General features: G+C 37.1%; 2 protein-coding genes across 3 annotated transcripts in view; one reads left to right on the top strand and one right to left on the bottom strand.

Moving 5' to 3' along the window:
* Positions 1 to 13,299, top strand: part of CORIN (corin, serine peptidase) — a 205,710-nt gene extending 192,411 nt beyond the window's left edge. For both annotated transcript variants that reach the window (XM_027836429.1, XM_027836428.1), the window contains exons 18-22: positions 1,252 to 1,301; positions 1,468 to 1,642; positions 5,642 to 5,913; positions 7,857 to 7,990; positions 12,939 to 13,299. In XM_027836429.1, the coding sequence (XP_027692230.1) occupies positions 1,252 to 1,301; positions 1,468 to 1,642; positions 5,642 to 5,913; positions 7,857 to 7,990; positions 12,939 to 13,121 (814 nt within the window). In that variant the 3' untranslated portion in view covers positions 13,122 to 13,299. The remainder of the gene's footprint in view (positions 1 to 1,251; positions 1,302 to 1,467; positions 1,643 to 5,641; positions 5,914 to 7,856; positions 7,991 to 12,938) is intronic.
* Positions 13,300 to 19,812: 6,513 nt separating this feature from the next.
* The window catches only part of ATP10D (ATPase phospholipid transporting 10D (putative)), a 115,463-nt gene continuing 109,902 nt past the window's right edge, over positions 19,813 to 25,373 (bottom strand). The window contains exons 22-23 of the mRNA XM_027836062.1: positions 23,545 to 23,732; positions 19,813 to 20,926 (exon numbers count right to left, since the gene is read on the bottom strand). Of these exons, the coding sequence (XP_027691863.1) occupies positions 20,581 to 20,926; positions 23,545 to 23,732 (534 nt within the window). The 3' untranslated portion in view covers positions 19,813 to 20,580. The remainder of the gene's footprint in view (positions 20,927 to 23,544; positions 23,733 to 25,373) is intronic.

Below are 25,373 nucleotides of genomic sequence, written 5' to 3'. Positions count from 1 at the left end.
TCCCTTTCTCTCTCTCTCTCTCTCTCTCTCTCTCTTTCTCTCTCTCTCCTTCCTTTCTTTTTTGAGGAAATCAGGGTAAGTGTAACATGGGCAAATCAATTAACTCTCTGAAGGTCAGGCAACTAAGATTTGTCTGCTAAGTTTATAGATAGGTTTCAGTATGTGCATGGTTTGGGAACCCTACACTCTGAAATTATAGATCCTTGATGTGAAAAAGAACATGAGAACTATCTTTAAGCCTTTGAAAGCCTGTTATGTGTGGAAGGATTAGATTTATTCTCTGTGGCCCTAGAGAGCAGAACGACCTTCTGTAGAGGAGTGCTGCCTTCAAGACTGGACGCCACAGTTTAAGAAGGCTACAAATAAGTTGGAGAGGGTCCAGAGGAGTGCTGTCAGAATATGAATATGAATGGTATCTGAAGAAACTGCACATTTTTTAGACTGGAGAAGACTCAGGAGGAACATAATACTTGTTTTCAAATATCTGATGTGCTCTTATGTGGAGGAAGGATTAAGCTTCTGTTTGACTCTAAATAGAACCAGTCAACCAAAAAAACCAACATTGGCAGAACCAGCAATGCAAAGATGCAAATTTAGAGTTGATGTTCAAAAAACATCCTAACAATTAGAATTGTTCAGAAGCAGAATGGGCTGCATCAAGAGGCAGCACCTTCCTCTTCATTGGAGTTCTTCAAGCAGAGTCAGGCAATCAATCACTTGTTAGGTGCGCTATTGTGGGAATTCTTTTTGTGTATGAGTGGGATTCTATGACCACTGAGGTCCCTTCCAACTTTCACAATCCATGATCCATGATTCTATGACTACCCTATATATGTCTTCACTTATTAGAATCTAAACACCTTGGGGGCAGGAACTGTCTCACTTTTATATAGACTTAAGAACATAGTGAGCACTTAATAAATGAAATTTTTTTATTCTTTCATTTCCCTACACTTTACTAAATAGAACCTGATGGGGAGTACATACCTTTTAGGAGAAGCTTGCTCTTACAGAAGCAGACAGTACTAATAAATAGATTCATTATTCTGGGAAGATAGACTTGACTAATGGCATTATGAATAGTTTTGGCCAGAGCAATTAAATTGTAGATGGATTTCAAATTGCCAAAATCATTGATGCTGACAACGTCATAGATCCTGGAACCCTTTTACTCATTCATCAATGTAGCATTTGTGGTGATTGGCAAAGATGTGAGTTAATATGTACGCTGTTTTATTTCTCTAAATATAGGCATCCTTGTCAAAGCAGAAGTTGGATTTCTCTCTTGTGTTCTGAACAAGGTGAGAAAAGTAGTGATGTAGTCACGTGGCATGAATTTAATTTCGTTGATTTGCTCAGGACAAAAATGAAAAAAAATATTAATTGAGAATGCATCTACATGACAGCCCAACATCTGGATGTCTGTTAATGTATGGATAACTTTCTGTGGTCTGTGTTCTTTGGCAGACTGTGGCCGTCGCCCTGCAGCTCGTATGTACAAGAGGATTCTCGGTGGCAGAACGAGTCGACCCGGAAGATGGCCTTGGCAGTGCTCCTTGCAGAGTGAACCAAGTGGACACATTTGTGGTTGTGTTCTGATTGCCAAAAAGTGGGTTCTCACTGTTGCTCACTGCTTTGAGGGGTGAGTTGTGCATGTTTTGTCCTACATACATTTGCTACCAGAGTCTGTTTTTTTGTCATGCTATTATATATGAGGCGTGTTATCGGACTGTTGAAATAGAAAAGGAACAGATAACCTTCTCCCCTGTGGTCAGTGTCCATTGGTGGTGATATTTTATGCTGTAAATTATAAAATTTCACAGACTTTTCACAGTTATTGGCATATTAGCATTAAGGCAAATGTGTTCAGAATGAAAGAGGATGATATTTAGTGGATTAGTTCTTGGGATGGAATTTATTCAAATTTAACTTTTTTCTAGACTTATTAGTTGGTCAAGTTCATAGAACTTTAAGCGAACAGCACAGTGAAATAGGATTCCAAGTTTTCTCATCTTGTCTGGGGAGCAGAATTGCAATATGATATGGGAACGTGAGGGAAAGAACAAAATGAATCTATGAATTTTTTGCCATAACGATTAAGTTGTAGGGGAACTTTTCAATCCCTGTCACGATAGAGAGCACTTTTATTGACAAAATTACAGAGCCTTGAAATATTAAAGCACTGAGTTCTTGTACGTACAAGGTATGATGGGAGAAATATCACTCACTGATAGGGATATTTAACGCTAGTTTCCATCAAATGCTTAGAAAGCACATGGTGATGCTCATGATCAGCAGCAGACCAGATCTACCTAGAAGTATTTTCCATTTCTGATGTAAAATCCCTCAATAATAGGAAGATAAAGTTAACAAGACTACAGTCATAACCAGAAAGATGTTTTAAAAATTCATCCATCTATTCGTTCATGGTCACCTATTGCACATCCACATTTGGTGTTCATACTTATATTTTGTTGAAGGATCTGGGTGAAATGCAAGCAAAGCATGACAGCTGAGGAGTAGTGTGTGTTTATGCTTAAGAAAAGGGACATTGTATCAAAAGATGTGATGTCATGTAGTATGAACTTAAAGGGATCTCTCAAGAAGAGTATCTGGCCATCTGGAAGGCACTGGGAACAGAGGTTAAGAAAGCACTTATAAATTTCCTAGAAACACCTAATGTGATTGACCACTGTAAAATAGGTATTATAAATACTCATTCTTCGTAGCTACACTGGTGATTCTGTAAGCATTCAGACATTCCAAATATTACTATAGTGCTACAGAGATTTCCATTGTCTTAATTAGCCAGATTCATTTGCCAGAGTGAGAATTGAGAAGACAGACGGAAGGGTCTTTTAGACCTGTCTCCTCTAATTATGCTTAGGTAAAGACATACTGTTGATTTTTCTCTTCTGCAGGTGAGTATTTTTAAAAACCCAAATCAAGAATTAAAAAAGAAAAAAAAACCATGCATTTGTGTTACTGTATCAAGTCCAGTATGTAATTTAAGACTATGATTTGAATGGAGACATAGGAGGGATACTTATCAAATTTTCAGATAACAGAAAACTATGTTGCATACGTGACCAACTCAAGATTCAAAAAGATCTTGACAGGTTGGATCATTGAAATGAAACCGAGAAGACGAAACTTAACAACTATAAATATAAAGCTCTGAATTTAGCTTGAAAAAATAATCAACTGTGTAAGTACAAAATGGAGAAGTGCAGGCTTAGCAGATCATGTGGAAATGACCTGGGAGTTTTAATTGACTACAGACTCTATATGAGCCCAAAGTGTGATGCAACTTCCAAAAAAGTTAATTTCAGTCTCAGTCTGCTTTAACAGAAGTCTAGCATCCAGATGGAGACAGGTTATTATCTCGGTTTACTCTGCTCGGGTTAGACTGTATTGGGCCTGGTGTGTCTAGTTCTCGACTTGACATTTTGTGAATTATGATTATTAACTATTCAGAAGAGGACAACCAGGCAAAGGGTCTAAAAATCATCTCGTGCTATCCGTACGTCTAATGGGCTTTCTTTTTCTTACCTTCTCACTAGGTGGGGGAAGGGGCAAAAGGAGGAAGATAATTTGGAACTGAAAATAAACTTGAAGGACTAAAAAAAATAAATTGCGAAGGGATGGTTGTAAAGGGGTAAATTGTAAAGGGCTAAAAAACAATCATGTCATATGAGGAATGGTGAAAGAACTTGAGATGTTTGATCTTAAGTGAAAAGGCTTATTTATTTGAAATACATGAAAAGAGATTATGTGGAAACAGGATTAGAATCATTTTGTGTTGAGAACTGGGACCAAGGAATGAGTACAGATTTTATCTTCTGATTAGAAAGAACTTCTTAATGATTCTGGGCATCCAAAAGTGAAATATTGCTACTTGCTTTTACTTGTTCTTAATGAAATTGAGCTTTTTTTCCTTTTTGTGAGAGTCAGTTGTAAATAGTAAGATGCTATTAGACACAACTCAATTACATTGAGCAATTTTGTTAGTATGTGATTTATTACCTTAAAATAAGCATCTTGCCTGATCCAAATTGATTTCTAGTCATTAAAATGGAAATTGATATATTTTTCCTTTCTTCCTCCCCCTCCTTTCTTTTCTTTCTTTTCATAATGTTAGATGCTATGAAATGTTTATCACTGAAGTAACTAGATAGGTGGGGGTAAAGGTCAAAGGGTAAACAACTTGAATGAGCAGGAATGAAACTAATATAACCTGAAGTAAACGTGTTAATTTTCCAGAAGGTCAACTTCTTCCTGTGAATTGAAGAGAGAACCCTTTAGATATCACCCAGTATTCAACTCCTTCATGGTCACTATTACTACATAGCTCAGTTATTTTTCATTAAAATAGGAAAAACAGAGGCAGTGGAGGATGGGTTGCTGCTTTTGACACATTTTCATTAAGATCCTCTAAGTGTTTCACCTTTTTTTTTAAAGCATTCACTATTCCTAGGAGGGGTCCTTTAGGCTTTCTTTTCTTTTATTTCATCTTTTTCATTCTCCTTTGAGCCTCTTTCAGCCTCCTCCTTTTCCTACTTTTACCAGTCACTCACTACTTTTCCCACTTTGAGAACTTAGCCTTTAACATGCTGTGTTATTCAGAAGGTTGACTCCTGGAAATATGATCTTTGCTTTCTGCATATTGTAGGAATTTGTTTATTAGTCATTCAGTCCATTATGTAAATGTTTTCTAGTGTAAATAATAAAAAACCATCACAACTTTGTTTTTTAATTAAATTTTTTCAATGAATAGACATCGATTTCCCTTCTTCCCTCACCCAAGAAAAAAGAAAAAGAAAATCCTTGTAACAAATATGCATAGTCAAGTAAAACAGATTCCAGCATTGGCCTTGCCTAAAAAAATATAGATTCTTCATTCATCCTGTGTCTATTCTCTCTCTGTGAGCAGTTGGATAACTTGCTTCATCCCTGGTTTTTTGGAGTTGTGGTTGGTCATTGCATTGATCAGAGTTCCTTAGTTTTTAAAAATTGTTTATCTTTACAGTGCTGTTTTTATTATATAAATTGTTCTTCCAGTTCTGCTTACTTCACTTTTTGCCAGTTAGTCTGAAGTCTTTCCAGGTTTCTCTGAGACTTTCCCTTTCTTCATTTATTAGAGCACAATAGTATTCCTTTTCATTCATATACCGTATTTTTAAACCATTCTTGAACTGATGGGTCATTACAAATTTCCATTTAAGAAAATTAGATAAATAATAACAAATTAATAATTGAAAAGCAATGTGGTATAGTTTAAAGAGCAATGGATTAGTAAAAAGATGAGTGAATTTGAATTCAAGCAATGCCTTGAATTCAAATCTTTCCTCTAATACTTGCAAGCTATATGACTATAAATGAACTATTTAACCGTCCCAAGCTTCAGTTTCCTGATGTGTAAAATGGCCCTAAGAATTCTTGTGGTACCTGCCAGAAAGGCTTGTTGTAACCATCAAAGAGATAATATATGTAAAATATTTTATAAACCTTAAAACACTTAAATAGAATTTCTTATGGTGAAGCCAACAAACACCCCAAATTTACAGTTTGGAAATTTGCATCCGTATTTAAAAATATAATCTAAGTTCAAATGTTATTACCTCCTATTATGCTATTCAAGGAGAGAAAATGCTGCTGTGTGGAAAGTGGTACTTGGTATAAACAATCTGGATCACCCATCGATCTTCATGCAGACGCGTCTAGTGAAGACTATTATCTTACATCCTCGATACAACAGAGCAGTGGTTGATTATGATATCAGCATTGTGGAGCTAAGTGAAGATATCGTTGAGACCAGTTATGTCCGTCCAGTCTGCTTGCCCAGATCAAAACAGGTGGTAGAGCCTGATACTTATTGCTACATCACTGGCTGGGGACACATGGGTAACAAAAGTAAGTCAGAATCTTAGAGGAATCTAATGATGCTTTTGATAAGTGCTAGTTAGCTGTAATGTCATATCACTGTGATGGTTTATCCATTTGCTTGATTTTTTTAAGGAAAGCATGCATTCCCATGTAAAATGTTTGTGAGACTGTAGACTTTCCTTATTATTCAAGTTAACTATGTTTAAAATACGTGTCTCAGTATGTAATTAGCAGATGATTCCATTTTCTGTGCCAAGATAGTCTTAATCTGTATCTAAGAGTTGCAAACACTTTTAGACCTTACAGCACACATGACTATCAGAGAATCATCAAGATGCATTCATATACTGGGCATATCCTACACACCAACTAAATATAGGGCAGGTCTGGGATGAAGACAGTCAATAGCCAAAAAGTGGAGGCTCAGCAAGACTGGAATGGATGCAAAATATCCAGGCAATGCAGAATGAGGCCAACGGTGGAGTCTCTGAACCACCAGAATTCTGGCCTGTACTCAGTTATAGTCTATTCATATTTCATTAGACCAGTATGTTTAAATTGTAGGAAAGCCTAGTAGTACTTGCAACCCCTAAAACAATCACAATTCTACTAACAAAAAAGAACAATGGTTTATTCTCTTTAATTAGAAGGGTTTGATCCCCAGAGTAGTATAAATGTTTAAGTAATAATGAATTAGCTCTATCTCCCCTTTCTAAGCGGTGTTATTCTGTCTTATTCTGTTTGGTCTACTTGAAAGGTTAAAATATAATAATAGCTGCAATCAACAAACATGTGCTATGATTATATGAGATCAGAGCCCTCTCCACATTACCTTGGATGGTATTTCACCATCAAACATGGGACAACATCGAACATATCAATCCTTTTATAACCCTTAAAGCATTTTACAATCATTTTTTTTTCTGCCCCTAACTAAGGAGCTTGACAACACTCTGATTTATTATCAGCCTCTGAAACTGTGGAAGAAACTTTATAGAACTGTTCACACATTGAGATCCATACCTTCTGCCTTCAAGTAATCCATAATTATTTCAAGAAAACTTTCACCTGCAATGTGAAACTTTCACCTATACTCACCAGTGGTGTTACTAACTGTTCTCAAGAGATGTTGTTGGAGTCCGTACCACTTTCTCTGTCTTGTTTCTCAGGACAAAAATTCCAAGACATCCTTTTTTTTTTTTGGTGAGGCAATTGGGGTTAAGTGACTTGCCCGGGGTCACACAGCTAGTAAGTGTCATGTGCCTGAGACTGGATTTGAACTCATGTCCTCCTGACTCCAAGGCCAGAGCTCTATCCACTGCGCCACCTAGCTGCCCCTCCAAGACGTCCTTCATGAGTTTTTCAGCGTCCCTCAGTGTAAGAGCATGAGACAGACACGATTTCCAACCTGCATGGGTCATGCCTGACTCCATTATTCTAAATGTACATACCAGTACTCTGAAAAAGCAACACCAACTATGTGAATGTATGATTGGATAAATTAGCTATCTTTAGGTCTTGATTTTCTCATCTGTGTGATGATGAAGTTCGATTAGATGATTTTGAAAGGTTTCTCCAGCTCCAAAATTTGTGATTTCACCAGCACCCAGGCCTAGGTTAATGTCCAAGGTGCTGCTACCTTAGTGCAAGTAAAGCAGCATAATATAGTGGGAAGAGCCCTAGAATAGGAGTCAGGAGGCCTGATTTAACAACATCTTTGCCACCTTAGACAAATGTTTTCCCCTCTCTGAGTCTCTTTCTTTATCTGCATAATGAAGAGGATAGACAAATGATTTCTAAAGTTCCTCCCAATTCCAAAATTCCTTTGATTCTAGAAAACAAATGTAAATGTAATTGAAATATTTTAGTAAGGGCTAATAACTTTTTTCTATTAAAAAAAACAACCCTTTTCAATTTAAAACTCCACAAACTTTTATGTGTAATTTTACCATCTCTTAAAAATTTTTTAGTGCCTTTTAAACTTCAAGAGGGAGAAGTCCGCATTATTTCTCTGGAACAGTGTCAATCCTACTTTGACATGAAGACTATTACTACTAGAATGATATGTGCAGGTTATGAGTCTGGCACTGTGGACTCCTGTATGGTGAGTACTTGCCAAATGTATTGATTTAAGAAAAATAATGATAGTACATATATATATATATTCATTAATATTATTTCATACTTACATTTTTAAGCTACTTACTTGGCTGCAAAATTTATAATTGTTTATGATTTTATCTTTCCTTCCACCTGGGCTGATATTGTACTTGTCACACGATTGGGGAAGGGGGGATCATTTAACCTATCATGGCTTTAGTTTCATTACTGTTTAAATGAGGGGGTTAACCCGCTTCTTATTATCTGTGTCATGTCTGGAAAATCATTTAACCTCTCTGGGTCTCAGATTCCTCATCTTTTAAGTATTGGGGTTGGCCTATGTGATCCCAAAGGTCTCTCCTACCTCTAGACCCTTTGAGTAGATGGTCCCCTTCTAGCTCTAAATTGTATGAACTCTCTACATCCCTCAATACACATTCACGCATTGGCATGAAATGCGTGACACAGTGAGTTTCAGGAATTGTGGGTCTGACCATGGTCACTTTCATCTTTGTCTTTGTATCTTTGCACTTATGGATAAGAGGCAGTATGGAGGAGTGGAAAGAGAGCTAACTTTGAACCAAGGAAGGCCTGGGTTCAAGTCATGCCTCTGACATATGCACATATGCTCGCTATGTAACCCTGGGCAGGTCACCTGACCTCTCGTTGCTCCAGGCAACTCTAAGAGTATAAAGTTGCAGAGGAAATGCCAACAAGCATTGATAGAGTTGTCTCATTTGTGAGTTCCCTATCCCAATGAAATCACAGGCTCAGTTTCTATTTCCTATCCCTACCATGTGCCTGGCCATAATAGATGCTTAATAAATGATTTTTGATTAACTAATTGATGTAGAACCCCTGCTTTCCCACTTAGAAAAATTTTCAGTGGTAGAAGCAGTATCCTTAAATAGCAGTAGTGGGAAGGGTAGGAGCTTTAGCTGCCAAATCACCCAAATGAGGACGAAATACACCAGTGCAGCCACCATTTTTGTATGTCCTTTCAATTGGTACATGAAACAGAACTGATGTTTCTGGTAATCATTTTGGGAAAGGTATGAATTGCCAAGGCAGTACACAAATGGTGACTCTACCATGATAGGGAAAAACATAGGCTGAAGATTCCCGAAGATTTCGTTGAAAGTGCCAACCTGCTGGTTTCACAGACACACTTCCCAACTTGGCTTGTGGGTTTCAGGGAAGGTGAAACCTTGAACAAGTAGCTTTCCTGGGGTCAGTGCTCACAAAACCCAAACAATTACTGAAGATACTCTCTCAGGTAATGCTAGGGAAGTACTTTTGCTTAGTAGAGGACAGGTCATTTGTCAGAAAAATTAGTGGCAAAAATAGCCCACAACTGTAGGCTATTTTTTCATTCTAGTTTTGCCAAGCTGAATATGAAAGAGGCAGACGAAAGTAGTTGAAAGAACATTAGATTTAGAATCAGAGGACCCTGGTTTGAATCTGGACTCTGCTTCTTGCTACTTGGAAGATCATTGTTAAGTTATTTCTTCTCTTTATATCTGCAGTAAATATGCCATTTAGTCCTGATGGACAAGCCCTTCTATAGTGTCCCCAACAAATTTTCATCCAGCCTGTGCTAAAATGCACAAAATGAGGAGGAAACTCACTATCTCCTGAGGTAGCCCATTTCACTTCTGAACAATTCAACTCATTAGCAATTTGTTTTCTTATATCAAGCCTGAATATGCCTCTCTGAAATTACTTCCCACCACTTCTAGTCCTGTCATCAAGAACAAGTGCAACTCCTTTTTCATATTGGGTGATTGGGAGGCCCTTAAACATCCTAGTTATCTCCCTTTACAAGTTTTCTGGCTTGTCAGTGTCCTTTCTAAAATATAGTGCTTAGAACTGAACTTGGTACTCTAGATGTAGTCTTACTGGGTGGCATGAAATGTGGCTATTATCTCTGACATTCTAGACATTATTCTTCTCACCAGATCCTAAGATCACATTAGCTTTTTTTTTTTGCTACCATGTCCCCCCTTTAGAATCATATTGAGGTGTCAACCTTCTAAAACGAGGAAATTTTTTTTTTTAAGCTCAAGTGCTCTCTCATCACGTTTCCCCTCTACCATTTTGTTCTTTCCTTTTTATGAAATGGGGACGTTGGACTAGATGAAACCTAAGGTTTTTTTTAGCTCTAAAACCTGGGATTCTGTGTCTGGACCTTTTACAATGAAAGGACCTCCCTCTTCCTATTCCATCCCTCCAGTTTCCTCCCTTCCCTTCCTGCTTTGACTTTAGTAGAGACAAGTTGGTTTGCCTTGGTTCTCTAGTCTCTTTTTGATTCTTGCCTTAGTCAAACAAATCCCCAGATGCAGAATTGGCACTAAATGTGGTCTAATTATCATTAGGTCAGATGAAGACCAATCATTGACTTGCTTCTTCCCATTCCAGGTACCTGCTATTAGTTGATAAACTCACCCAAATGGAGTAAATGGGTTACCCTAAGGAATCTTTGATGTGCAGACTATGCTTTACACGTCTCACCTTTGAACAAAAGCCTTTAATCCTTAATAAAGGGGCCAGTTTATAATTAGAATCCAAAGGGCAGAGAGGAAAATTAACCAAAAAGGCAGTGTCATTAATTGTGCCCATTTCTTCTTGGCTGGATTTATGAACTAGGCTGGATATGTTTATTTATTGTTATCCGACGTAATCTCTCTCAGTATACACATAAAGATGACTAATGACCATCTTCAAAGTTGCCTATTACTTTAAAACTGTTTATATTTCATTCTTTGTTTTTCTGTTACAAAGAAGATCCTTTATGTGGAAAAAATTGTTTTTTCCTATTACCAAATATCACTGGCTAATTAAGTTGCCTAATAGAATTGTCTTCAATGGACTGGGCCTTCCCCCCCCCCCCACTCAATTACCCTGTATCATTCAGTTAAGGCAAAGAAGTTTTCTCAGTACCATTAGAATTATGTCTATTATGTCAGCCTTAGGCAGAAGAATCACTGTTGCACCTTTCCCCCAGAAGACGGGGTGATACAGTGAAGAATTACATCTTTGCTTCATTTACCAGTAATTATATTAAGTAATGTTCTTAAAATCACTGTATAGGAGGGTCATCAGCCATCGTTTATGTCTCAAGGTAGTAGAATTGTGGTAGGCCAGCCCAAACAGGGATAATTTATCATACTTAAACAGTTTATTGACATTTCTTATGTAAGTCCTAATTCTTTTCCAGAATGACTGTGTCAATTCACAGCGCTACCACAAGTATATTAGTGAGACTGACTTCCCATAGACCCTACAGTATTGCCTATTCTTTTTTTAATCTTTGCTAGAGGCAGAAAGATGTAGTGAATAGAGAGTCAACCTCAGAATCAAGAAGACCTGAGTTCAAGTTCCATCTTAGATACATGCTGATTAAATCACAGTTCTTACCCTCAAGTCACTTAACATTTGCCCTGGGAATTTTCTAAGTTGATAAGTTGCAGAAGAGTTGCCAACCTACAGTGATAAAGGTAGTTTGATCAGATCTCCCTACAGCAATGAAATCATAGGACTAGACCAGTAAAATCCCCAAATCATCTTTACCAAAGATATGGTATGGTCGGATATGAGATGAAATACAAGAATTATTTTAATGTCAATTTCTTTTATTAGTGATATGGAAATTCTTTCATGTAATTGTTGATATTTTGCATTTCTTATTTATTTATTTCCTTTATTCATGTCTTTTGGGGAATGGTTCTGGATGTTATATATTTGTGTAAATTCTGTGTGCATCACAGATGGGTGCATCACCTCCTAGAGACAATGAGGCATCTGAGTAGGGCTTTTGCCGAAGATGTCATCTTCCTCTTTAAAAAAAATGTGCTAAAATATGAACTTATTTGTATTTATACATATATTTTTTCCTGAGCATCTTTGTTATCTCTTGTCTTAATAACCTGATTTAAAGAGCCCAATGGACAATAATACTAAAGAATTTCAGATGATTTTAGATATAAAGCATTCTTTTATCAGAGCAAAACTCTCTCATGTGCATAAGCAGAAAAATAAACTGGGAGTATGAGGAGGTACAAACATCATCTTGCTCCGATATTTGTGTGCTTGTTTTATGAAAGCCTATACAAATACTTATTTTGGGGGAATGTAATTTCTTCCTTAAGGTCTCCTGTGGAAGTGGCCCCATAGTAATTGTTATAGAATAGAGGGCTTGGGGTAGTTTGTTCTAGAAGAGTAGCTATTGGTCTACCTTTTGTTTTTCTATATGGTTAGTTTTATAGAAACTTCAAAAACAGATTTTTCTAAATCCTTATTCCATTCTCCAGTTCAACAGTTTGACATTAATCAAGCTTTCTCTATTTGATAGTGATACAGTTTTGAACAACTTAGATAGTCTTCACATGAGGAAGCTTTTCCAATTATGGTGTGATGGAAAGATCACTAGATTTGGAATTTGAGGGCATGGATTTGAATCCTGGCTTTGCTACTTACCTGGGTAACCTTGAATAAATCATTTAACTTTTCTGGACTCAGTTGTCTCATCTGTAAAATGAGAGGGTGGAGTTGTGGGCCTCAGGTTCCTTCTAGCTCTAAATCCACGATGACCTCATAAGTATTCATATCAGTTCTAGTGCCTTAGAATTGTTCTCAACTTTTTGTCTACCACTTAACATATTATTTGCTGAATATGTGGAAAAGAAGCCAAGAAAAATTTCCTCCTCACAGGAGAAGGGGAGAATCTTGTTCTTCCTCCTCTTCTTCCATTAAAAGTCCTGGGAAAAAACATCATAATTTAATCGAAAATTGCAAGTAAACAATGGACTTCAACCTCGAGCTATACAATCACAGTGAAAACAGCTGCAGCTTTATAGTATTCAAGCAAATTGGTCAAAGCAGGCTTTATGATGTTGAATTGTATAGTCCTGAAAACAACAGTGATTATCCTCTGTTATTTTTCACTCTTCCAGGGCGACAGTGGTGGGCCTCTTGTTTGTGAGCATCCTGGAGGCCAGTGGACATTGTTTGGTCTGACTTCATGGGGTTCAGTCTGCTTTTCCAAAGTGTTGGGGCCTGGTGTTTATAGTAATGTTTCACATTTTGTCGAGTGGATTGAACGGCAAATATACATCCATACCTTTCTGCTGAACTGATTCCCAAAGTAAAGAAGACTGCCTCTTCAACTGTGAAGGTCTTGTTTTGGGGACACTGAAGGAAGCACTTTCTACAGGAGAACATTGTGACAGAGTGGCCCAGATGAGTAACCTTTCACCATCTTAGGCAGATACTGCTGGCTTTCTTACTCTTATTTTCTCTAATTTTATTCTTTTCTTTTTCTTTCCTTTCTTTCTCTTCTTTTTTTTTTTCTACACTGTAGTGTCATTTTGAACACAATAAGAGGCCGTAAAGGTACAAAAGCAACCTTGCTACCTGACCTGGCCTAACCTTGTCTCTACCACAAAATAATCAAAACTCAGTTGACGTAAGGAAATGAAGAATGCATTCGATAAGACACAGTTTAGGAAAGTTTTTTTTTTTTCTGCATCAATATGAAAAAAGCATTGATATCACAGAAGTATAGCTTTTCTGCTAGCTTCAATTGGCCCTGCTGCAGAAAAGTAGCAAATTTCCACATTAACACGAAAGACTTGCTTGTGGTTTACTGAGAGCTAAAATTATTTGGACATCATCACTATATCTGTGATTTACTGTATATAATTCTGATAGTGTATGCTGAAACTGGTCACGGAGGGAAAACCTCAGTAGCATTCACATAGAGATGGAATATGAAAACATAGCTCGTGAGTATAGACCTTATTTGTTTCCTCCATTAGCATGAGCCCCCATTGACTTCAGGTTACTTTTACAAGTCACAGCCTCAAAGTCTCCACAGCCCTTTACTCTACCTAAGGCTTGGGTTTGGTTAATGCATTTGGCATTTAACTGATTCCAGTTTTGGAAAGTGGCTCAAAATGCATAGTGAGGATCTTTTTTGGACTAACTTGTAATCATGATAATGCAGTGACCAATGCCAAACAAAGGAGAACGACTTGAGACCTGAGAACTGCAAAGACCTTATGTAATTAGATTCCCCTTCACCTCCAAATGAAACCAAAATTCTCCCAAGTTATTTTTTGAATATCTACAGGCTACTCCTTGTTCACACCATTCTAATAGAAGGTATGGTTTTGAAATGTTCTAAAGGAGAGAAAGCTTAATCATTTTCATTCAGTAAAAGTGAATCCTTTTGGAAAAACTATTTGATAGCTAATGCTGCAATTTCTTTTTTAATTAAAGTGAAAAAAAATTCGTATTATCTATCAAGCACTAGGCCACTTTATATATATCACGGGTTTGAGACAATTTATGGCTTTCTAAAGGATTTTTTCTCATATTATTGAATTAGTTGAAAATACAAATCTTGTTAATGCCATGAGGTGATTTATCATGTGATGGTCTCTGCAATATTCCAAAGGCCTCTTGAGCAGCAACACTCTTGATTTCCTCCCACCAGTGACCTTGACTGCTTCAGCATTCCAAGTAAAGATAATATTTGTAATTTTATAAATGTATTTTTATACTGTTTTTCTATGTGTACACATATTTGTAGTTCAAAAAACAAATCTTGACACTGGCCATAGTCTGCAGGAATCAAGAATGTGAATTTTTTCTTCAAGACGATAGCTATAAGTCCCATAACTATAGCAAGAGCATATGTGTTGTTAACACTATTACAACTACAGTGACTCACAGTGAATGTAATTACTGGCCAGTTTTATTTCAATTCTTGTTAAGCCAAAATGTGTATAATATAGTTATTCTAAATAAGAGAAATAAAAATTATAACCTCGTCTTTTGATGAAACCCTACAGGCAGAGAGGTAATTATATCTCTAACCCCTGGTGGGTTCTCTACCCTAAAATTACCTTTCCCCAAGGTGGTAGAAGAGAGAATATTTAACTGATTTCTATGAAATATGAGTAAATTTTATAGGGTTTTTTTTTTGTGGGACCAAGCCTTAGATCCATTTAATAATAACTTGAACAATGAGTAGTGCTTTTGGGACATTTTTAATTACACAGCTGCTTCTTGGAGAATCAGGAAGGTTTTTTTTTTTAAGTGGAAAAGAAAGGTTTTTCTTTGCTTTGAAAATTGTATGACTTTTAGTTCCACAAGCAAAAGAAAAAACTTACCCAGAGCTGGAATTAATTTCTAAAATATTATAGGATCTAGCTCTTTCAAAGGGCATATAGGTTTATGTTACAGTTTACAAAAAACAATGTCATATGAATGGTTCTGTTGATAACAACTTAGAAATTTCAATGAGATATTTAGAGTTTTTGACTCAGTGAAGTCACCATCATTTTCTACTAAATGTAAGCTTTAAAATCAAAATACAATTAATTTTAATGTGTAAAAAATGTTGCAAAAGTCATCCAAAGAAATTGACATAGATAAGTAATTTCAAGGAAAGACTTCATTCTTATAGTATGAGATGATGAAACATAGAGATTTCCTTAACTCCAAAGCAGTAAACCATGTTTTTCTTCTTCATGACTGCTTACATATTAATATATTAGCTTATGTATTAATATCTTGTTTATACATTATTAATCTGTATACCATATGCCTATCAAGAAATATTTACAGGACAGTCATCTCCTGCAATAGGTCCAAAGCTGCTGCCGACAGCTACCTTCCACTGACCTACTTTTAAAAAATTCTTCTTCAATACTGTCAGTCCTAATACAAACCAGGATAAAATAGAGTAATTCCAGCTGTTTGAGCTCAAGCCAACGGTTTTGCTCCACAGAATTTCAACTGCCCAACTGTCTACCTGATTTTCAAGAGTCAGTAGGTCAAATCCCACACAACTTTATTAAAACCCAACACATGCTCTGAAAGGTATTGAGCACGGATGCTTCCTTTCTGAATCCTGCCTCTTTATCCTTGGATCTTGAGCAAGCATCCATGTCAGTAGGGTATAAATCTAATTACTGCATTTTTATGTGAACTTCATGCCATCATGATTGTCTTGCTTCCCACTGGAGACATGAGTATTTACCCATCACTTTAGTACCGCAATGGTTTCAGCACGCATCACAAACAATTGACTTTCTTAAAATGTATCAAAGCCTATGGCAAAAGTGTGTGAAATTTTTCACTGTAAAAATTGAATCTTGTATTATTGAATGCATTTCCAAAAGCCCTGACCTTGTGCAAAAGGTTGTTAAGTTTTTAATGGCAAGCCAGAATCACACACAACATGTAATTCCTCTAGGAAATGTGCTGATTGAAGAATCTGCTTAGAAAATTGACTGATGCTGGGCCATTCTCCACAGTTGAATCAATTACCTGCAAAATGCAAAAGCCAACCAATACATAAACCACTAGAAATTGCAGAAAAAAAAATGTCTAAATAATCTTCATACTAAACATACTCTTTCTGTTAACCATAGCTTTATGTTACATAGCGCTTTATGATTACCAAGCTTTTTCACAAACACACACCCTTATTTGGTCCTCACAATAGCCCTGTAAGGCAAGGCAGGTAGTATCGCTCCTTATTGGCAAGGCACCTGATGGGGAGTAGAGTTTTGCTGAGGTGGAAATAGGGAGTGATGGCTCATAGGAGGTAGAAACAGTGTCTACTTAAGGAATCGATTGCTGGGACAGAATTTGCCTCCCACCCCAACCAGGTTTTTATTTATTTATTACCTCTCCACTACTTCAGCCTTACCATACTGCCTGTTGAACTAGCAATACTTACCCTTAAGACTTGTATGTTTGCTGTCTGTACTTTAATGATGGGTTTTATTTCCAGATAAAGCCAAGATAATTTTTTATCATCCTAAGAATTATATTCTGAATCAGTTTTATTATAAATGAGTGGACCATATATGTGGACAAATAGACAGAGACAACCACAAATCTAGAATGAAGCTCATTTTCACTGGAAACACAAAAGGGAATTTCAGTAGTGTTAACACCCTCATTTTATAGATGGAAAAAATGGAAGCGCACAGAGATGAAAATCACATAGCTAGTCAGTAGTAGAATTCAAGCTCAAAAATCTATAATCTTTCAAACCAAATCTTTCAAATCCAGGGCTCTCTTCACTTCACCACCCTGTCTTTTACCCTTCCCTAAAACATAAATTCTCCCTGAGATGGCAAATTCTAATTTTTCCCCCATGAACAAGAACAACAAAAAGTCAAGGGTGTGTTGAAGTGGCTTTTGCTTTCCACATTAGGCAGCATCATCTAGAGTTCTGTGAATCAAAGAGTAGATTTTCATCTTTGGTATCTGAGGACATCTACTCTAGAAAATCATAAAATCTGGTTGGTGAGGGAAATTAGAGGTCAGATATTTGGATCTCTATCTGAAGTAATGACTCCCCTCTAAGACATAGCCTTTACTTAGGCACATCCTGACATAGACTTTTTTTTCCTCCAAAGATTTATAAGAGATGAAAATCTGATCATCAAGATTCTTCTCCAGTATAGTGGAATAGTTGGGTTGAGGATTATTGTTCTTAACCACACTGAATGGTAGGAAATCTGAAGTGAAATTGATCTCCAAATGTAAATTCCACAGCAATTCTCTTACCTATTAGGCAATAACGAAAAATACCCGTTCCTAAATAACACTCCTGTTTTATTTAATTCGTGGGAACTCTTTGTTGCCATGAAACTTATTCAAGGAAACACCTATGAGTATAAGTTTATTGAACATGTTGGAATTGTGCTCAGTTGTTTTAACATGTTGGTAAGCATCAACTTACTCACGTGTGTCAGTAGTTCAAGGTGGCTGGGTGGGTGGGGAAGAGATCATAAAACAATTTAGAACAAAAGTTTCAATAAAGATAAAGAAGAAATAAAGACACATGGGAAAATTCTTTTATAAAGAATAACCTTCTGCTGAATTGTGAACTCTAACAACAACAAAAAAGAAATTTCAATACTTTTCAGGCTCAGAGGCAAAATGTAAACTAGGTCATGCATTTAGCATTGAGACCTAGGTGGAGGTAGCACTTGAGACATTCATTGTTTTCTAGGGGTGGTGATCCTTATAAGCTATTCCTCCCATCATTGATTACATTTATCATGTAGATCTAAATGTAAACGTGATTTCAGCCATCCCTGGAGAAACTAATCAAAGCAACAATCCCTGATCGCCATATCCTCTGAAGTTTTTTCTTCCTAGGTTAGCACTCTGATTCCACTGAGGTAATGGACCTTTGGAGAATCCAGTTCCTTCAGCAGTGGAGGAAGCATAATTTAGGAAACCTTCTTTTGAAGTGACCATAAATATCTAACTCAAAATTGTCTACAACATTCATTGTGATCTTTTGGGGTTAAAGTAGCTTGGATCTTTTTTTTTTTTTGGTTTGTTTTTGTTTTTTGTTTTTAGGCAATTGGGGTTAAGTGACTTGCCCAGGGTCACACAGCTAGTAAGTGCCAAGTGTTTGGTCTGAGGCTGGATTTGAACTCAGGTCCTCCTGACTTCAGGAGCACAGGGCCGGTGCTCTATCCACTGCGCCACCTAGCTGCCCCAGCTTGGATCTTTATATTCTTAAAACTGTGACTGGATTATTCAAGGGCGAATGAATGTAAAACTTAAATATTTTAGATACTACAAATATTAATGCTTTTAAAGATCTCATGATTATACAAATTCATCTTGCAGACATTTAAAGACTACTCTCTCCTCTAGTACTATCTGCCCATTCTTACCTTCCAGTATCTTAAGAGATGAGAGGGGCAGCTAGATGGTGCAGTGGATAGAGCACCAGCCCTGAAGTCAGGATGGACCTGAGTTCAAATCCGGCCTCAGATCAAACACTTGACACTTACTAGCTGTGGGACCCTGGGAAAGTCACTTAACTCCAACTGCCTAGAAAAAAAATTTTAAAAAAAGAGATAAGAAAGCCTCAAATGCCTACTCCCACGGCAAAGAAAGATAAAACTCTGGAGCAGTCACTCTCTATCCTTGAGGTTGCTTGTCAAGAGAAAAACATGGGGAAAGAGAAGGCTTGCTTAGATCCCTTTATCTTAGTCTTAATACTAGTCATAATTGGATTAAGCTGATTGAGTGTACAAATAATGCCATTTTAGGCCCAAGTCATTTTTTTATCATTTTATCAGAATGATTCTGTATGTCACATGAGTTTGTGTTTTATATGGTACAGTCATTATAAATAACCAACATATATATTTATATTAACATCCACGGCAGATGGCTTGCTGTCTTAAAATGCATTTTCAAAAAGGTTTTTGAAGAGTCTCAGAGAGAGTCTTCTCATACCATAATGCATCTTGCCTAATCACAGCTTCATAGATGTAAAATTGGAAGCTAAAGTATAGACATTATAATCCAACCAACTCCTTCACTAAACTGATGGGGCAACATAGCACACGGAATAGGTAGATTTTGAACTTGGGTTCCAAAGGAATCCTGGCACAGTAGACAAAGAGCACATCTCAAAGTCAGACCTGGAGTCAAGTCTAACCACTGACCCATACTGCTTGTGTGACCACGGGTAAGTCACTTAACCTCTTGGTGCTCTAGGAGGCTCTCTAAAACTCGAGGGTGCAGAGGAAGAGTCAACCTACATTGGAAGAGGGAATGTTCTCACCTGGGGAGCTCCCTATGGCAACGATATCACAGGTCTAGTCCTAACCTTGAACTGCAAATCCAATATTATTTCTCTTGTACCAAGCTGATCCCAGGTATTAGCTGTGCATTGCCCTGTTTTTGGAGAACATGACAGCAGAAAGAAGAGATGATGAAATTTTAAAAAACAAACACTACAAGGTGTTTTTTTTTTTTTGAGACTTGCTCTTGAATAGAATATTTTATTTGTTGTCAACGCTGCCATGGATCTACAAGTACTGGCATTCCCCCAATTTACAAACTCTTGGCTTAAATAACCCCAACACAGGAACAGACAGTGGGAGGAATCTGAGCCCCAATGGGAATAAATGTTCTTTGTTTCCTAACTCAAGGCACCTGGGAAGTGATCTACCTAGAGGTTGGAGGAGTTGGGGAAAGAGAGTGGTGTTCTTGGACTTACGTTACTATTTTTGTTACATTATAGGTTAAATGGATTTATTGTAGGCTGGCCTAGGAAACGAAACACCATGCATAACATTGTTTCTATGTGAGAAAGGTGTTCTAATTTCCAAAAGACTGATATGCAAATAGGTTTTTTTTGGACCTGACCTATTCTTAAATTGGAAAATGCCAGTAATATGCATGTGTTTATCTTCTTTAATAGTCTCCAAATGAAATGGAAATTTTAAATTTTATTTAATTCCCTCTTCAAATAGTTTGCATTTCTAAGTCAATTAAAATGCTTTTACAAAATCCAAAACCTTCCATAAGACCATTTGATTCCAGCAATGAATCAAATTAAAACTCTACCCAGATCAACCTTTTAATCTCTTCTTTAAAATTCCACACATAGAACATATTTTACATAGGCTTGTCATAGCCTATTAAAACATTCATGTTCTTTAAGAAACAATTTAAGTCACTCTTTTTTTTTTGTTTGGTAAGGAAGCATTTCCTTCTTTTCCATTCCAAATTAAAAGAAACATTCTTTTCTTTTCATTTTTGAGTGCTGTTCCGTAGAGGATGTTCACTACTTGGTACAACCTTCATACCCATCCCTGAGGCATTGTTTATATCTGAAGTAGCTTTGAATACGGGAGAGTCTCTTTGCTTGGTCCAAAAAGATGCTGCTGTCATTGAGAAGTCACAAGAAGAGCCCGAGTTTCTCCCTCTTCCTAGCTTCTTGGTGTCTGTAGCACCAGAATGCACAACTGTCATCCTTCTGGCCTCTTTCCACTTTTTGAGAGCTTCATTCCTTTCCTCCAAAGTAAGTTTATCAAGGTGCTTAGCTCTTAATATCAGAGAGGGAAATAGTGATCCCTGCAGAACTCTGTATATAAACCTAGGGGACAAACAGCATTATGAAATTAATTTTAAGTGTCTCAGAAATAGCTTGGCAAATCCAGAAAGTACTTTCTAGCTAGACAAAAAAACAAAAAAAAAAAGAAGCACAAGGGCATATCTCCACCAGAAGTGTGGGAATATCACTCCCTCACTATTTTCAGGCTTCCAGGGTACCCTATTGGCTACCATCCAATTGGAGACACATCCAATTTAAATAAAAGTCATAGTAATATGGGTGAGGAAACCTGCACTTCTGAGTAAATTAGATGGTAATCATCAAATGTAATCCTTTTAGAGGAGTAGGCCAATGAATCAGGGCCACAGGAAGATCATGGGAGGCACATATGCCAATGAAGGAGCCCCTAATCAGTTAAAAAAAAAGTTTCATTAGTGTCTTTTTTTTTTACATCATCATAGTTTTCCCCAGTACCTTTTTCCCTTTCCCAGAGAGTTATCCCATATAACAAATAATGTTTTTTAAAGACAAAAATAAAAGAAAGAAAAAGAGGTGAAAACTAGCACACTGAAAAAGTTTGAAAGCTGTGCAGTGCCTGTGGATCTCCAACCTCCATGAAGGGTTGTATTGGGAACGTTTACCATTATCTCTTCATTCGAGTCACACATTTAATCTTTATGGTTTTGCTGCATTCATTTTTGATTCTGGGCTGTGTAGTTCTTTCCACTTATAGTCTTGTAGTCATTGTGTATATTGTTCTATACAGACTGATGCCAATTTTTGTCACTTCTGCCAATTTGCAAGGTATAAGGTGAAACCTCAAGGTTGTTTTATTTCTTACAATTCTCTTATTTAGTGATTTGGAGCATTCTCATGTGGTTGTGAATATTCTGTAGTTCTTTGGAGAATTTTTCATTTATCTGCTTATACTCAAGGTTTTGGAATTTCTTCTTCTCTGTATCTTTCCCCCCCTTTTTCTCACTTTGTCTCTCTCCTGTGTGGATGATGGTTTCCTTGGAGGCTAGATCTCAAAGTATATCAGTGTCTTCCTATACTGGGCAATTCGTGCTTCATCAAACCTAGGTCTCTGCCCCAAGTGACTTCTGGGGAGACAGAACTGGACTCATTAAGATGCTAGGCTACTTCCCTTAGGCTTAGTGAAGTGCTACAATTCCCTACCTTCCTCTCCCCCCACCCCCCCCCAACCTGGTGTCCGGTCCTTTTTCCTTAGTGTGTGGCCCAGCTTTACAGAGCGCTATCATGTTGGTGCTGTTGCAGCCTGGGCAGATTTCTCTCAGAGTTTGTATGGGAAGGAGGCCAGGTCAGGAGATGGAATTGTACTCTATTACAAGCCCAGACCTGTGTCCTCCCCTATTAGCTCTTTTCATTTGCCCTCTTGTAGGGCTCTGCAGCATAGAACACTGCTGAAGTGCTGACTAGTGAGAGTTCAGCAAATTTTTGCAGTTTGGAGGGTATATCTCCATGGCACTGTAAAGAGAGGACAGGTGGGGGCACGTGTTTGGGTTTTATTGCAAGCTCCTAAGTCAGATAACCAACCCCTTATTTTTTCCTTCGATCAACCTCTCCAAAATAGAAATTGTGTGCCAAAGATAAAGTGATTTCAGCTCCATGGTCAGGGACAACTGAGAACCCAAAAGAAGGTTAAAAACTCCATAAATTAATGCCTAACTTGTGCTCACGCTGTATTTTGGAGAGGTTGATCGAAGGAAAGGTCTAATCCTCTATCTTTTTGGTCATATGATTTGGAATTTGACTAATGATTCTTTAATCAGTTCTAATGCATTGAGGATCAAAGATGGGAATGGTGGTATCTCTAAGGCAGAGACTTTTTTTTTTAAATTCTCTCTGCTTGTTCTTTTTCTTTTAATTAATACGGGAAAAGTAAGGGGTTGGAAGATTTGGCTGGATGGGTGTGACTTGGGCACTGACTTTCCGAAGAAGTGAAAAATATTAAAAAGTTATAATTAACATCTGTGCTGAAAATGTTGGCAAATATCTGCCAGTTTTTTAAAAAAGAAAATGAAGTGTTTAGCAAGTAAAAAAACCCCCCATACACATGGATACTTTCAAAGCTTAAATAATTTGAAAGATGTTGATAGGAATGAGCATGGGGGTGAGGCAGGGCATATGTGTGAATTCAATAAAAAAGCAATAAATATAAAAACTATAACGTTAAGATTAGAGAAATTAATTAATGGCAGTGATGAAGACATTTACCAAATGTGAACTTAGTATTGTGCTATATAGATCCTTGTGAGAAATGTCATCTCTGTTCTGTCATCATAGTAGAAAAGGTATAAATGTAGCTTTTTTTTTAAACTGCTATATGAGAAAGTAGATTTGTAAACAATTCTAAACAGGTGAAATTTAATAGTATTCTTATCTCCAGAGCTATCATATTGGGTAGGGGAGAATAGAAAAAGAACAGTTTAGGGTATAAAAAAGTGATGGTTGTGAAGCCCTAAAATGCAATAGTTTGAGGTTCCTGAGACATTGTCTTTAAGCCATTTGCCTTGAAGTGACTGAGGTAGAAAATGACCTAAATGAAAAAGGGCAGAATAGATCACACAATCTCTCAAAGCCCCTTCCTGTTCTATGACTTTACTTAAGTCATTTAGGTTGTGAAACCTACATCGTACCTGGGGAGAAGAGCAACACAAGTTGTGATGACACAGACTAAATAAAACACTGGATCCATCATGTGCTCCTCCATGATCCAGTAGGGGTTAGATGGTGGGTTGCAAGTCACACACATTGCTCCAAACACCAAGGCAAAGAAAAAGTACAGTAAGATGCTACCTCCAATGACCAGCATGTGAATCCAAGTCTGCAAGGCAAGGGAACAAAAGCAGAGGATGTAAATAAAACATCAAACTCCCTCCCTTACTGCCTGGGTTTCACAGCCTGGCAAAACCCACTGGACTTGCACGAACTTCATTTCTAACCTAGCTTGGTAGATAAAGTGTGAAAGTGCTGAACTAAAATCTCAAGAGCTATTTATATAGATAAATTGATTGATTTCCACTAAAACTGATTTGCAGAATCATTTGTCTCACAAACATAATCATGGCTCCCAGTTATGAGAAATCTCTAACCTAGTGTTTGTGAGAAGATTTTCAGTGGCGTGGAGGCATTGATAAACTTAGAATTTGTAATATTTGGATAACTATTTCAAGATAATTGGTTTCCTCTGTAACCCTATGCATTTTACTTATGCATTTAAAAACGTTATTTTGAGAAGGGGGTCCACAGGTTTTTATCAGACTGAAAAGGAGGTCAGAGACATAAAAATGTTTAAAAACCCTTGCTCTAGAGGTTGTATTTTAAAATACATAGTAGGAATAATACTCCAGTCCTCTTATTTGACTATTCAGTTTTGTGAACTCCCAAGCCATATATGTTTCTAGTCAATCTAGTCAGCTTATTTCCCTGGAGTATTGAGTATTCTTTCCCTGTGTACTGATTTCACAAGAAGCACACACATTTCTTATCTGCCCTAATCAATATAAATCATTTAGACAGAAACTATTCTTTTTGTTTAAGTCAATTCTGTGATTTTTTTTTTCATGGATCTAAAGCAGGGGTTCTCAGGTTTTCCCTTCCACAACCTTTGCCCCAAGGCAATGCCTCTTTTAAAAGGATTTGACTCAGAATTTCTGATAAGTATTTTAATGGCTTTCTTGAATTTCACTCATTTCAGAAACAATTAGGTTTTCTCCTTAGCTAAAGTCTGGGCTGAAAGCAGGACCAAAAAAAAAAAAAAAAAATGAAGAAGCAGATATGGTGGGGTCTGCATGAAACACAGGTAGAAGGAATTAGAGTAGACGTGATGCTGAACAAGCTGGCAAATTGGAGGGAGGCTAGCCTAACCCATCCTTTCCCTCCCACCTCTGAATCTCCTGTGGCAGCCAACCGAGCAGTTTTTCAATTTGGGTTATATAAAACCACAAAAGGATTTCATTTTGAAGCTTTCCCTTGCTCAATCCATCTGGTTTTCTAAAAAGATTTATGAAAAGCCATTCACCTCGGCATACATAACACCTTTCCATTTCGAGCCCTGCTTGGTTAGAGCAAGCACTAAAAGAAGCTGACTGCTTGACTTGTAACTCCTTCCAGATTTTCTTATTTAAAACACATTGATTTCAAGAAAGGAAAAAAAGGCACCAAGGGCCAGGTCATTCCAAAGAAATTCTACTTTTCCTCTTTTTTTTTCTTTCCCCACATCTGTAGGGATTTACCAACCTGAAGGAAAAAAAATTATTTAAAAAATTATTTTATATCATAGAGCTTCACCAACTTAAAAAAAAACAAACAAATCTAAGTATAACAAAATTCCTTTTGGACTAAGACAAGAAGCTACCAACCACTAAAATACAGCAAATGCTACATTACTATGTTTCAATAGAGCAAAAAGACCCCTATTTCAACAAACATCAGCCATGCTGAAGTTATAAAAAAATAGAAATTC

The sequence above is a fragment of the Vombatus ursinus genome, unplaced genomic scaffold (genome assembly GCF_900497805.2).
Source record: "Vombatus ursinus unplaced genomic scaffold, bare-nosed wombat genome assembly UNPS02014818.1, whole genome shotgun sequence".
NCBI lineage: Eukaryota > Metazoa > Chordata > Mammalia > Diprotodontia > Vombatidae > Vombatus > Vombatus ursinus.
Note: the sequence above shows the minus strand (reverse complement) of the source record. Positions and strands in the feature narration are given on the sequence as shown.